Genomic DNA, 15,092 nt, shown 5'->3' with positions numbered 1-15,092 from the left:
CTACATTTATCCTGTCTTTACCATAATGTTATTTTCCAGGTCAGACTACATTTATCCTGTCTTTACCATAATGTTATATTCCAGATCAGACTACATTCATCCTGTCTTTACCATAATGTTATATTCCAGATCAGACTACATCCATCCTGTCTTTACCATAATGTTATATTCCAGGTCAGACTACATTCATCCTGTCTTTACCATAATGTTATATTCCAGGTCAGACTACATTCATCCTGTCTTTACCATGTTATATTCCAGGTCAGACTACATTCATCCTGTCTTTACCATAATGTTATATTCCAGGTCAGACTACATTCATCCTGTCTTTACCATAACATTTTAGTCCAAGTCAGACTACATTCAGTTCAGGAGTGTAAATAACAAAACACATCATGACATCTCAAAATGTAAACACAAAATATTCCTTTTATTTCTTTTTTTTTTTACCTAAAGGACTACACAGGAGTAGCTCTGAGAGGTCTCTACATGTTGCCTTTTATTTACAGCTTTATGTTCCCCTTCCTATTTACAGGTTCCAGGAGAAGCACTAAAACACAGTGTTGAGAAAAAAACTAAAACAAAGAACAACCCAAAATGAGTCCAAAAACTTTAGAAAAAGATACAGCATCAATCGTCAACAGCTCTCAGTGCAATATTCCACAATGCAGTTTTAGTTTGCCTTCATTCAAAAGTTCTTTCTAAGAACTGAAATTAATCATTGTGGACAGAAAAAAAAAACACGGTAATAAAACAAAAGCAGCAAAAATGTAAAGTATTATGTATGTATGCCGAACCATTTGTACACATTGAGACACATTTACCACCTGATCCCATACATCTGGGAGTCCAGGTGTTTAATGGCAGGAAGTTGACAGAACTAGTTAGGGGCAACTTGACACCTCCTAACAAGCGAGTCAAACCAAATGACACATTATGAAATATTATTAATAACATCATCCCAGTTACACATGTATTTATTTCAGACAGGTTAACATGTATGTGTGTTTTCAGATAGAGCTGGACACCTGGAGCCATATGCTATTGGAAATCCATCAGATTACTTTTGCATTTATTCTTGCCTGCCGGGCAAAGGCCGCACTTTTGGGACGTTAGATTTGTATTTTGGACAAGGTCTGCCGACACAGAAGCAGTATGTAACACGATTTCCAAGAGTACTTGAACCCTGGTGTTTGTGTCCCTTCGGCCGTTGAGACCTTTAGTGCTCCAGGATGGAACAAACCCACCATCCACCTCATTACCCAGAGCACATCAGGCCAACTTCCAAATGCTGCCCTGTTCAGCGCATTTCACCTGCGCCCACAGGGAGCCTCATAGGGCCTTGGGCTAGAGTAGGGCGCTAAATAGGGAATGAGATGCCATTTGGGATGCAGCCAGTTTCTCGACTGAGAGCACTTTAGACGCTGACCCTGGGGCGGCCCTCAGGGCAGAGGCTTGTACAGGCTATTCTTGGGTTGTGCCGGGAACGGCGCCCTATCCCCTTTATAGCGTACTACTTTTGTCCGGGCCCCTCTTGGTTTTCATGGTCAAAAGCAGGGCTCTGTTAATAAGGAATAGGACACCGTTTCGGAGGAAAGCTCAGGTTTCTTTTTCTACTGAACCACAACACACGGTACCAAAGCTCTCCGGCAGAGCGGCCATGCTAGGCAATGTGTTCTGAAGACAACTCTCAGAAACCCAGGATGTGTTTTAGTAATGTCAGGTTTTTTAAGCATTCACGTCTCTTCTCACATGAAACACCTTCTCTCTCTCCCCCACCCCCCCCAGAGAATTTTCCATTCAAAAATACTGCTTAAAAAGTACATTCCTAAAATGAAACACTGGCATTATTTAGTTTTGTAGACTGCTGTAAATTTTCTCCTCTACACCAGCAACATTTTCAAATAAAAACATAAATCAATTAAACTCAAAAAGATGTCCAAGTCCTACTCTATTCTGTGTGTTGAAAGAAACATCCTTAAGCATTGTTCAAGTACAACAAGTTGGGAGGGACAATAGTTCACATAATATCATTATACTGTTATTTTATATAACTATTTATAAAAAAAACTAAAGTAACTTTCAAACCATTCCCATAAAATAACTTTCTCATGTTTGTTAATACAGTTTGAACTGTTCCGAAGTAACATCATGGTACAGGGGTTGGCTTGTCACCAGGGTCACAACAGGCTGAACCAGAGAGGAGAAGTGGGAGAGCAAAATGTATCATCACACCTTTAGCAACTGGCTATTGACCCGCACATCTCCCCAAAAAATTAAGAAAACCCCAAAATCAATCATCTGAAACAGTGAGATTTTACCTAATCCCTTTAGTATGCATATTATCAATAAACATTGTCCTTCACGTATTAGGCAATTTGAGTCAGTTTCTGTGGAAGTCCATGAGAGGCATTTGGTCAGCATGCATCAGGGTTAGTGCACCAGATTAGAATCACAACCTTCATTCAGAGCTTCAGGGGTTGTTGATGACACCACAGATGAACACAGCTTCCTGTTCAAAAGAAAAAGATTACAAGACATCACAAGAATCGTCCTTAGGCAGGGGTTTGGACCAGTCTCGCAGAATAATCGGTAGGCAGGGGTTTGGACCAGTCTCGCAGAATAATCGGTAGGCAGGGGTTTGGACCAGTCTCGCAGAATAATCGGTAGGCAGGGGTTTGGACCAGTCTCGCAGAATAATCGGTAGGCAGGGGTTTGGACCAGTCTCGCAGAATAATCGGTAGGCAGGGGTTTGGACCAGTCTCGCAGAATAATCGGTAGGCAGGGGTTTGGACCAGTCTCGCAGAATAATCGGTAGGCAGGGGTTTGGACCAGTCTCGCAGAATAATCGGTAGGCAGGGGTTTGGACCAGTCCTGCTGAGAACGGTAGCATGGGAGGAGGTTGGTCACGACAACAGATAATGACAGGGAGCTTTCAAGTATAAAAATTAAACAATAAAAAGAGAAGATCTCTCATTGGCTGAGGGCAGAAAAGGCAGAGCGAATCAGAGCAAGCTTGTGTATAACAACCTCTTATAGTTTTTTATGGCAGAAGGGTGGTTTGAGTGTGAGGAAGAGCCAGGGGACATAATTATCACCATTTCTATCCTCTCTCCTCCTCAGTCTCTCGCTCCTCCTCAGTCTCTCTCTCCTCCTCAGTCTCTCTCTCCTCCTCAGTCTCTCGCTCCTCCTCAGTCTCTCGCTCCTCCTCAGTCTCTCTCTCCTCCTCAGTCTCTCTCTCCTCCTCAGTCTCTCTCTCCTCCCCAGTCTCTCACTCCTCCTCAGTCTCTCTCTCCTCCCAAGTCTCTCTCTCCTCCCCAGTGTCTCTCTCCTCCCCAGTGTCTCTCTCCTCACCAGTCTCTCTCTCCTCACCAGTGTCTCTCTCCTCACCAGTCTCTCTGCACACAGTCACAAACAGAGTGTAGAGACAAAGTATAGATGACATATTCTTTCTTTAGCAGCCACACTTGGAGGGCAAAGACTGTTAAATAATCTTTCAGAATGAGAAGTCTACTGTAAATAGTGTTCAGCCATTTGGCTGCCAAACCATTAGGTTTAGTTCGTAGAGTGTATGAAAAATCCAAGTTCAGTACACAAGTCAACTGAAAAAGACAAACAAAAAAGTGGTCATGTACGCAACTGTCTTTGGCAAGAAGTCCTTTGTTTTATGTTCTGGACAACCGTAGGTCTGCATTCCAACCAAATGGCCCCCCCTTCCCTAAGTAATACACAACCTTAGACCAGGGCCTTATAGACCCATAGCCTGATGAGTCCTCATCTAAAGTACTGAGCTACTTAAGGAATAGAATGCATTTTAGGTCGTTGCCCCAGCTGTCGCTCCCTCACTTCAGAACATGCCGATGTTGTTCATCCTGTCACCTTCGGCCCATTTCACTTTGTCTCATGAAGTGAATGTTGTTGACGCTGTCTGACAGCTCTGGGTACTGGTCCACCGACACTATGTAAAACCCCTCGTATCCTGCCACCCTTCCAGACCCCAGAAGCTGCTGCTTCTCCCCCTCGGTCCATGAGCGTGAGCCTTCCTCTCCGTCTCTCAGTCTCTGGCGCTCCCGGACCCAGGCCTGGGCCACTGCCCTCTGGCGGGCCAAGTCCAGCACTCTGACCTTCTCCTCGTCCAGGGAACTACCGTAGCGCGTGTTGAGTCTCAGGGCGCCGTACTCCAGCTGGATGTCCGTGATGCGCCGCGTCCTGCCGTTCAGCACGGCGTTCACCTGAGACACGGTCACGTTGACGCCCGTCTCCAAGGTGCGCCGCCCCACCGTCATCCCAATGAGTGACAGGTCGCTTTCCACTGAGCCCGCCTTCACAAAGTAGTGCACGTCGACACCATCAATAGTGAAGTGCAGGTCTTGGAGGTAGAGCGCGTCGTTAAGAACCGCGGCCATGCGCCGTCCGTCTTCGTTGGCCAAGCTAATGATGTCGGTGCTCACGCGGCCATCACGGATGGCGAACTTCACACCCTTGCCAAAAATGGATCCTCCGGAGGCGAAGAGGGTCTTGCCAGCATTCTGAGGGCAACCAGCAGCACTGGCACCATAGATCTGTTTGAAACGCTCCAGCTTCACGAAGGCCTTCAGCTGTCTCTGGACCTCACACTGCACGCCAAGGATAGACTGCCATGAAAACAAGACAAAAAAACGAAACGGAATTGGTTAGAAGACCGGCAATATTATAACATGTTAATTTTGAGATGAGTTAATTGTAATCACACACAAACACAAGAATGAGGATACAACCTTCTCGATATAACTGTTTCAAACAAACATAACACTAAAAAAACTATATCTCTGAATGACACTGGAGAAATCCCAACAGAATCTCTCAATGAGACTGGAGAAATCCCAACAGAATCTCCAAATGACACTGGAGAAATCCCAACAGAATCTCCAAATGACACTGGAGAAATCCCAACAGAATCTCTGAATGAGACTGGAGAAATCCCAACATAATCTCTGAATGAGACTGGAGAAATCCCAGTGTCTTGTCTGGTCTGAAGTCTGGTCTGTCAGCATGATAACATGCCATCTTCCATTCTCTCTTCGTCACTCAATCACTCTACTTCTTTCTGACATACACACAAGCACACAAACGTGCACGCACGAACACACGTGCACACGCACACGGACACCCAAGCATAAGCCAGCTTTTCAGCAGATCTCTCAATTTTCACAAGACAGAATCTTAGTCTTTCATTAATTCTTCACACACCCCCTGGCCCCTGCTTTAACTGTGCAGAACTAGTCTGTTTCATGTTAAGGTGTGTTTGAATGTGTTTAATAAAATCTGTGTCTGGAAGATTGTTTTCATTAAATATCGATGAAGTATATATCCCCAAAAGACTTTGTTCTGAATTCTGACAATTGGTTCATCCGTTACCATATTGATTTTACAGTCCTATGCTTCTATTTTGTAGATTAAATTCATATGTAGGTCTTGTTGGGTACCAATGAAATATAAAAGCATGCAAAGACATTGACAATTTGTACATTATTATTTGACATTGTGACCCTCTCACACATTGTGGAGACAGGGCCTGTGGTGTTTGTTAGCAAGTGCTTGTCTTTTTGATTGGTCCTGACAGGTATGACATTTAGAAAAGGAGACACTGTGTTTCTAACAGGCAGGCTGAGGGGCCTGAAAAGAGGGTTCAGCGTGTCTATTGACGGTCATTCCTGAAGGGACCCTGTGCTGCTAATCACACCTGACATCACCGTAGATCCTTCTAATCACACCTGACACAATCACAGAACCTTCTAATCACACCTGACACCATCACAGAACCTTCTAATCACACCTGACATCACCGTAGATCCTTCTAATCACACCTGACACCAGCACAGAACCTTCTAATCACACCTGACACCATCACAGAACCTTCTAATCACACCTGACATCACCGTAGATCCTTCTAATCACACCTGACACCAGCACAGAACCTTCTAATCACACCTGACACAATCACAGAACCTTCTAATCACACCTGACACCATCACAGAACCTTCTAATCACACCTGACACCATCACAGATCCTTCTAATCACACCTGACACCAGCACAGAACCTTCTAATCACACCTGACACAATCACAGAACCTTCTAATCACACCTGACACAATCACAGAACCTTCTAATCACACCTGACACCATCACAGAACCTTCTAATCACACCTGACATCACCGTAGATCCTTCTAATCACACCTGACACCAGCACAGAACCTTCTAATCACACCTGACACCATCACAGAACCTTCTAATCACACCTGACATCACCATAGATCCTTCTAATCACACCTGACACCATCACAGAACCTTCTAATCACACCTGACACCATCACAGAACCTTCTAATCACACCTGACACCATCACAGAACCTTCTAATCACACCTGACATCACCATAGATCCTTCTAATCACACCTGACATCACCGTAGATCCTTCTAATCAAACCTGACACCATCACAGAACCTTCTAATCACACCTGACATCACCATAGATCCTTCTAATCACACCTGACACCATCACAGAACCTTCTAATCACACCTGACACCACCACATAACCTTCTAATCACACCTGACACCACCATAGATCCTGGCAATTTAGTACCATTACAAACTCTTACCTAACTTAAAACCTAACCTTAAGCCTAACTCTTACCCTCATTAATCAGACATTTATGCCTGGACTCAAACCTAACCCTAACCCTCACCCTAACCCTCACCCTCACCCTAACCCCTACCCTAACCCCAACCCTAACCCCAACCCTAACCCCAACCCTCACCCTCACCCTCACCCTAACCCTCATCCTCATCCTCACCCTAAACCTAACCCTCACCCTCACCCTCACCCTAACCCTAACCCTAACTCAGAGCCTAATTCTGTAAATGTGAGGGAGGGAATAAGGGGGGAAAGAGGGAGGGAGGGAGCAGGATGGGGGATGACTGGAGGGAGGATGTAGAGCGGGATGATGTAGAGAGGGATGAGCGAAGGGAGGATGTAGAGAGGGATGAGCGGAGAGAGGATGTAGAGAGGGATGAGTGGAGGGAGGATGTAGAGAGGGATGAGCGAAGGGAGGATGTAGAGAGGGATGAGCGAAGGGAGGATGTAGAGAGGGATGAGCAGAGAGAGGATGTAGAGAGGGATGAGTGGAGGGAGGATGTAGAGAGGGATGAGCGAAGGGAGGATGTAGAGAGGGATGAGCAGAGAGAGGATGTAGAGAGGGATGAGCAGAGAGAGGATGTAGAGAGGGATGAGCAGAGGGAGGATGTAGAGAGGGATGAGTGGAGGGAGGATGTAGAGAGGGATTAGCGAAGGGAGGATGTAGAGAGGGATGAGCGAAGGGAGGATGTAGAGAGGGATGAGCGAAGGGAGGATGTAGCGAGGGATGAGCAGAGAGAGGATGTAGAGAGGGATGAGCAGAGAGAGGATGTAGAGAGGGATGAGTGGAGGGAGGATGTAGAGAGGGATGAGTGGAGACATCTCCCAACATGCTCTCTGCCACAGAGAGACAACCGCTACATGGTCTGGGGTGAAATAAGCCTGCAGCTTAGATCAATCCTGTGTGTGTGTGTGTCTGTGAGTGTGTCTGTGTGTGTCTGTGAGTGTCTGTGTGTGTCTGTGAGTGTGTCTGTGTGTGTGTGTGTGTGTGTCTGTGAGTGTGTCTGTGAGTGTGTCTGTGAGTGTGTCTGTGTGTGTCTGTGAGTGTCTGTGTGTGTCTGTGAGTGTGTCTGTGTGTGTTCTCCAGATTTCATCTGACATTGATTACACAGTTCTCCAGATCTCATCCGGCAGTGATTACACAGTCCTCCAGATCTCATCCGGCAGTGATTACACAGTCCTCCAGGTCTCATCCGGCAGTGATTACACAGTCCTCCAGATCTCATCCGGCAGTGATTACACAGTCCTCCAGGTCTCATCCGGCAGTGATTACACAGTCCTCCAGATCTCATCCGGCAGTGATTACACAGTCTTCCAGATCTCATCCGGCTGTGATTACACAGTCCTCCAGATCTCATCCGGCAGAGATTACACAGTCTTCCAGATCTCATCCGGTAGTGACTGCACTGTTCCTCAGGATGGATGTTGGACTGCTGCCACTTCACTGAAAATAAAGCCCTCTCCTTCCAGCTTGCCTCTCGTCTCTTAAATTAAGACGCCAGGAATTGAACTACAGAACATAACCCGTAATAACTACTGCAGAACATAACCCAATATAACTGCTGTTTTTTGTAAAATCACTTTGTGACAGCTGCTGATGTAAAAAGGGCTTTAGAAATACATTTGATTGATTGAAAAAAGAAAGATTGTAACCTCCCCTAAACCCCATCTTTATTACTCCCCCTCTCCTCCTTCCTCCCCCTCTCCTCCTACCTCCCCCTGTGTCCCCCCTCTCTTCCTCCCTCTGGACTAAAATAGGACAGGACTATGTATAAGAACTGAACTGGATTGAACTGGATTAAAATAGGACAGGACGATGTATAAGAACTGAACTGGATTAAAATAGGATGGGATTATGTATAAGAATATAACTGGACAAAAATAGGACTGGACAATGTATAAGAATATAACTGGACTAAAATAGGACTGGACAATGTACAAGAATATAACTGGACTAAAATAGGACTGGACAATGTATAAGAATATAACTGGACTAAAATAGGACAGGACTTTGTATAAGAAAATTTTGTCAAAAAGTGTGTTTTAGAGATTTCAAACCCATCCTAAATTACAACATGTATTTTCTATGATCTAAGGTTAGTTACATGTATTTTCTATGGTGTAAGGCTAGTTACAACATGTATTTCTTATGGTATAAGGCTAGTTACAACATGTATTTTCTATGGTGTAAGGTTAGTTACAACATGTATTTTCTATGGTGTAAGGTTAGTTACAACATTTATTTTTTATGGTGTAAGGTTAGTTACAACATGTATTTTCCATGGTGTAAGGTTAGTTACAACATGTATTTTCTATGGTGTAATGTTAGTTCCAACATGTATTTTCTATGAACTAAGGTTCGTTACATGTATTTTCTATGGTGTAAGGCTAGTTACAACATGTATTTTCTATGGTGTAAGGTTAGTTACAACATGTATTTTCTATGGTGTAATGTTAGTTACAACATGTATTTTCTATGGTGTAATGCTAGTTACAACATGTATTTTCTATGGTGTAAGGTTAGTTACAACATTTATTTTTTATGGTGTAATGTTAGTTACAACATGTATTTTCTATGGTGTAATGTTAGTTACAACATGTATTTTCTATGGTGTAAGGTTAGTTACAACATGTATTTTCTATGGTGTAATGTTAGTTACAACATGTATTTTCTATGGTGTAATGCTAGTTACAACATGTATTTTCTATGGTGTAAGGTTAGTTACAACATTTATTTTTTATGGTGTAAGGTTAGTTACAACATTTATTTTTTATGGTGTAAGGCTCAGACTTAAAGCCCTAAGTGTGGATCAACATCATAAAGCTACAATATTCTTGTGATTAGAGTGATGGGCCAGAAACTGATAGGTCATTGGTTCAAATCCATGTATTGACCAGGTGAAAAATCAGTTGTGGTGCCCCTTGTGCCAGGCACTAAAACCTTTAAGCAGCTCCTTAGAAGGTCTTTTCAGTGCCAAAAATGTACATTTAGGAACAACATTGCCAATAACCAAACCCCTATGGCAACATTCACAAATAGTAGTAATTTGTCAAGACAATTAAAACAATTATGTTATTTCAACAGAAAAGTACATAGTGGTTGTTGATGTTTGGTTGCCAGGGTATTGGCGGCCACTGATTTGCGGCCAGCTTGAGACTTTACAGGCTGCTTCAGAGAGTGGGAAACATCAGACAAACACAGCTTCTTTGTGAGGTTCATCGCCTCATTGTTGCATGTTTCTCTCACACATGAAAACTTGTCAATCCTCTCCCACAGTCATGCATCTTTGTGCTTTATACTTTTTGGTAGAAGTTAAAAGGAGGCAAAAGATGAGAAAGAGGAAGAGGAGGAGCAGAATAATGTATGTATATATATATATATTTACATTTTTACCATGGGCATAGAAAGTCAACACTCTCTTTCAAAATGTTCACCTTTTGTTGCCTTACAGCCTGAAATGAAAATATAAAAACAGACTTTTCCCAGCTTTAGTTACACACAGTAACCCACAATATCCAAGTGAAAAAAATAAAATGAAAAAGTCTGATAAGAAATTAGAATTAAAACATTAAATAACTGACTGCCGGCTGATATATGTGTGCATCACATATATATCTACATATAGCTCCAGAAAAATTAAGAGACCACGGCACCTTATCTTTTCTTTCCAAAAAAGTTGAAAAGGAAAGTTTTGAGTGAGTAACAAAAGCGTTTAAATTGCAGTGGTCTCCTAATTTTAACCCTTCTGTTTCTCACTCAAAACCTTCCTTTTCGGTGCAGTGGTCTCTCTCCTGACATAGAGCATCAACACCCTAACTCCTGACATAGAGCATCAACACCCTAACTCCTGACATAGAGCATCAACACCCTAACTCCTGACATAGAGCATCAACACCCTAACTCCTGACATAGAGCATCAACACCCTAACTCTGGACATAGAGCACCAACACCCTAACTCCTGACATAGAGCACCAACACCCTAACTCCTGACATAGAGCATCAACACCCTAACTCCTGACATAGAGCATCAACACCCTAACTCTGGACATAGCGCATCAACACCCTAACTCCTGACATAGAGCATCAACACCCTAACTCTGGACATAGCGCATCAACACCCTAACTCTGGACATAGCGCATCAACACCCTAACTCCTGACATAGAGCATCAACACCCTAACTCTGGACATAGAGCACCAACACCCTAACTCCTGACATAGAGCATCAACACCCTAACTCATGACATAGAGCATCAACACCCTAACTCCTGACATAGAGCATCAACACCCTAACTCCTGACATAGAGCACCAACACCCTAACTCTGGACATAGAGCACCAACACCCTAACTCCTGACATAGAGCATCAACACCCTAACTCCGGTCATAGAGCATCAACACCCTAACTCCGGTCATAGAGCATCAACACCCTAACTCCGGTCATAGAGCATCAACACTTAAACTCCTTTAACTCCATAGACCTCTGGTCAAAATGTGTGTAGTTCAGAGGAGGGCAATTGTCACTAACTGTAACTAGAGCTATGCAGGAAAACCACAGCACGGTGTGTATTTTCGTGTGTGTGTGTGCGTGTCTGTGTGACATGTTAAATTATTCATCTGGACTCCGAGGTACCAGGCGGCTTGAAGGGCTGATTAACACGTTAACCAGAGCATGTTTTCCCTGCCTCAGCCCAGAGCTCAGAGAGGGTTACAGAGATAAAATCAATGGTCTCCAGTGGTGGTGGTGATGAGAACATGGGTGCAGAGTCTCCCTGTTGGCAGCTAACTCAATTACTACAATTGTTTATATATGACCCTGTTTCCCAATACTAAGTCACCAGTCTCCAGGCTGAGGGGCTGGGCAACATACCCCTAACAAGGGACACGTTCCTGGACTTGAGGGTCACAAACCCTGGTAAATGGACGGAAGGAGAGCGGAGGAATATAGATGGATGTTGGAGGGGATAGCGGTGGGAATGAATAGGTGGGTGCCTCCCTCACTGGACCAGGAGTGTTACCTTGGTGCTGTCCCAGTCCTGGGTCTTGACCTGAGTTCTGACCAGTTCGTAGGACGGCTCCATAGTGTCAGTGGAGGGCTTACGGTAGCCAGGAATCACGTTGTACAGCTGGAAGCCAAACGTCACCAGCCAGCTGTTCACATCTAGGGAAGAAATGGTATGATGTCACTAGCTGCCCTAACTGCCCCTCAGAAATGTAATCATACACACATGCGCACAATGATAACAGAGGTTTATGTTTTGGGTACCTAAAAACACCCCTTCTTACAGATACTTGTCCAAGGCTAAAAAGTAGATACTTGATTTGTCTCTGGAGACGTCTTCAGAAGATTGCAGGAATTATCTCCTCCAGTCCAACACGCGGCAAAGGACTGGTGACTGGCTATCAACACGGGTGGCAGCTCTCAGAGGGGCTCTCCATCAGCTGTGTGTCTCCTTACTAACTCCTGCATAATTATACATCCCCTGCCTGTCTGCCTGTCTGTTTGCCTGTCTGTCTGCCTGTCTGTCTGCCTGTCTGTCTGCCTGCCACATCACCTCAACTGTTTTTTTCATAGTAGTTTTCAAGGTGGCTGAACAGTGTTCTCAGAGGACTTCATATCACTTTGCAGAAAACCTAAACGTTTGACTGAAAGCCGGGTTCATTTGGAGTTGTTTGTTTCCTCAACCCCCTGTGATGTCTTTATCTGTCAGGGACAGTAGAGGGTGGTTACCTGGGGTGCCCCACGTGTCCCCCCCCCACTTCAGTTACTGTGGCAGCACCGTGGCACCTGTTTTAAATAGGGGTTTGTTTGAAGGCCGTGGAAGGACCCTGGTAATCAGCTGAATGGAAATGTCAGAGCCATCAATCACCATGCAGTCGCTGAAACCACTCTGGTGTAGTAGCCATGCCTGCCTTCCAAATGCCACCCTATTCCCTAAGTAGTGTGCCACCCTGTAAACCCTGGTCACAGGTAGGGTGTCATTTGGAACACACACGTCTCACAGGCAGAAACTACTGTGGTGTTTACAGCAGTCTACTTATCATTCTGCCGTCAGTCACAATGCTAATGGAGGACCGCTGAGCTGAACCAACAGATGGTTAAAGGCCAAAACTGTGTTTTTTACAGCTCCTTTTAATCATTTCAATGAAAGATTTGTACTGTATCCATTGACTGTTCACAAAGCAGACTGGCCAGCAGACTAGAACTCTGGTTAGTAGTCTGGGTATGACAGACAAACTGACAGACAGACAGATAGATAAACAGACAGGTAGACAGACAAAGGACTTGGAAGACTGAAGTCATAATCACTGCATGCCAGCTAAATGAAAAAGACCATAATTTGTAGCACAATAATCGAACCGACACTCTTAGTGGGACATGGAGAAGAAGAACCTGCTTCTTTGAAGGCCTGAAGCCCATTGGTGCTTTGAAGCAGGGAGGAACGATACCTTTATTCTGAAAGTATTCTCTTCCTTTGCCAGTCATGTTGCCAGGCACACAGGAGCTGGCTGCCTGGTTCAACAGCTCATGGCCAGCCCTCCACTGGGGACCTCTCAATGCCTTTCACCTTCCTGTGTGTGTGGGGGGCGTGTGTGTCACTGCCAAAACCTCCCATTACCTGGCTCATTGTACTGCAGACACACATCTGGCTTCAGTGAGGGATGCTGGTTGGAGGACCTGAATGCTCAACAGCAGAGGGGAGTTTTCAGGGCAGGCATTGTTCCCTTCTCTGAGCGCTTTTCAAAACCGTTAGCCAGTGGGAAAATAAAAGTCCCATAGAACAGAGGTTGAAGCATTCTGAAAGGAGGCTAAACAACAAGCCTTGAGTGTGTTTCTGTGTGTGTAGCTGTTCTCAGGGTAGAGACAAAGCACTTCACTTTGATGTCCTGAACACACTTTTTTGTGTGGCAATGTGTTATTTGAATGTAAAATACATGGAATTCAGTTGTAGACAAACTGCATCATGGGGCGCTGCTCACTCTCTTTTTAGTTGTTCTCCCTCCTTCCCTCACCTGTCATGTAACACTTGGTCTCCAGGCTGTTGCTCAGGGGGTTGTTGTTCTTGAACATGTACAGGTTGAAAGGGACGATGTTGTTAGCGTTCAGCCGGCTCCAGATGTCGTGGTCAGGTGTGGTCCATCGCCCGGCGATGGTGTCATAGTCTCTTCGGCCCATGTGGACCAGACGGCTCAGCGGCTCGTACAGACCCCCCTGATACCCCACGATGAGCTGGAAGCTGGGGTTGGAGTCCAGGTACACCTCCCCAAACGCAGTATGGAGAATCTGCTTGATCATCACGCCCGAGCCACTGAAACATCAATATCGAAAGTCAAATGAGTCCAAGGGCGCTTTGCAAATGTCACAGTGTTCCCTCCATATTCTGATATCACTTCACTTAAATTCTGAAAAACAGCAATCATTCAGTGGAAATATCAATGCATTTAAGAAAAGAACAACGTTAAATAATGAGCAACTGTTTGTGTCTGAACATCATTGGACACCCTGAATGTAGTCTTCCACAACGCCGCCTCGCTGCGGGACAGATGAACGTGATTGGACGTCGGCCGATTACCTGAAGACGGCGTGTGGAGTGCCGATGTTGTCGCACGCCACATAGAACTCGTCCCCAGAACTCAGCTCCATGGCGAAGAGGTGCCCCTGCAGGTCGTAGTAGAGCGAGGTGATCTCCGAGCTGGTGTGGTTGTACATGTGCGTGACCCGTGTGGGGCTGGACAGGTCAGAGTAGAAGAACTGGAGGTGGTTACCCAGGCTGGATCGACTGGAAACCCTCCGGCCCAGACCATCATACCGATAGCGGATACTCCAGCCACTCAGCCGGTTGTAGACCTTCAGAAGGATAATTAAGAAAAATAGCAACCCTTTAAATATATATATATATACACACACTCCCTCTGACTACATTCTGGTGGCATAATCTTACAAATGGTATGCATGACTTCATCTAACACTGGCAGTAGTGGCATCACTGCCAAAACCCTGGAGAATGTCTTGAACTGGATTTGTTAGAGCCATGTTTCCACCTTGTCATAGCACCACATGTCTCGTACCTTAACCAATAAACCAACCGAGCTGTACTCAAAGAAGTCGTTGCCCCTCTGCTTCAGAAAGCCATCCTGGTCCAGGTGGTACTGGACGTCCCCCAACCTAGTGATACGATCCCGGAGGTCATAGCGCAGCGGCGTGAGGCGCGCGCTGTTCCCAGGGCTCAGCAGGTGCAGGTTGCCGTTCAGGTCGTAGCTGTAGCGCCACAACGGCTTGTCGTTGATGGATACGATCTGTAGCTGCCCGTCGGCTTCATATTCATAGGTGTAGCGTGTGGTGTTGGCATATGGACCCACCTGGGACAAAGTATCCGTCAATCTGTCAGTCAGTCAGTCAATTGATAGTTTGGTGTGA

The 15,092-nt window shown here is 45.1% G+C and overlaps 1 protein-coding gene across 2 annotated transcripts in view; it reads right to left on the bottom strand.

Moving 5' to 3' along the window:
- Positions 1-3,313: 3,313 nt before the first annotated feature.
- The window catches only part of tenm4 (teneurin transmembrane protein 4), a 276,917-nt gene continuing 265,138 nt past the window's right edge, over positions 3,314-15,092 (bottom strand). For both annotated transcript variants that reach the window (XM_029120114.2, XM_013135886.4), the window contains exons 35-39: positions 14,744-15,034; positions 14,248-14,522; positions 13,688-13,983; positions 11,692-11,834; positions 3,314-4,634 (exon numbers count right to left, since the gene is read on the bottom strand). In XM_029120114.2, the coding sequence (XP_028975947.2) occupies positions 3,876-4,634; positions 11,692-11,834; positions 13,688-13,983; positions 14,248-14,522; positions 14,744-15,034 (1,764 nt within the window). In that variant the 3' untranslated portion in view covers positions 3,314-3,875. The remainder of the gene's footprint in view (positions 4,635-11,691; positions 11,835-13,687; positions 13,984-14,247; positions 14,523-14,743; positions 15,035-15,092) is intronic.

This window comes from Esox lucius, chromosome 1 (genome assembly GCF_011004845.1).
Source record: "Esox lucius isolate fEsoLuc1 chromosome 1, fEsoLuc1.pri, whole genome shotgun sequence".
NCBI lineage: Eukaryota > Metazoa > Chordata > Actinopteri > Esociformes > Esocidae > Esox > Esox lucius.
This window is presented reverse-complemented; position numbering and strand designations above follow the sequence as displayed.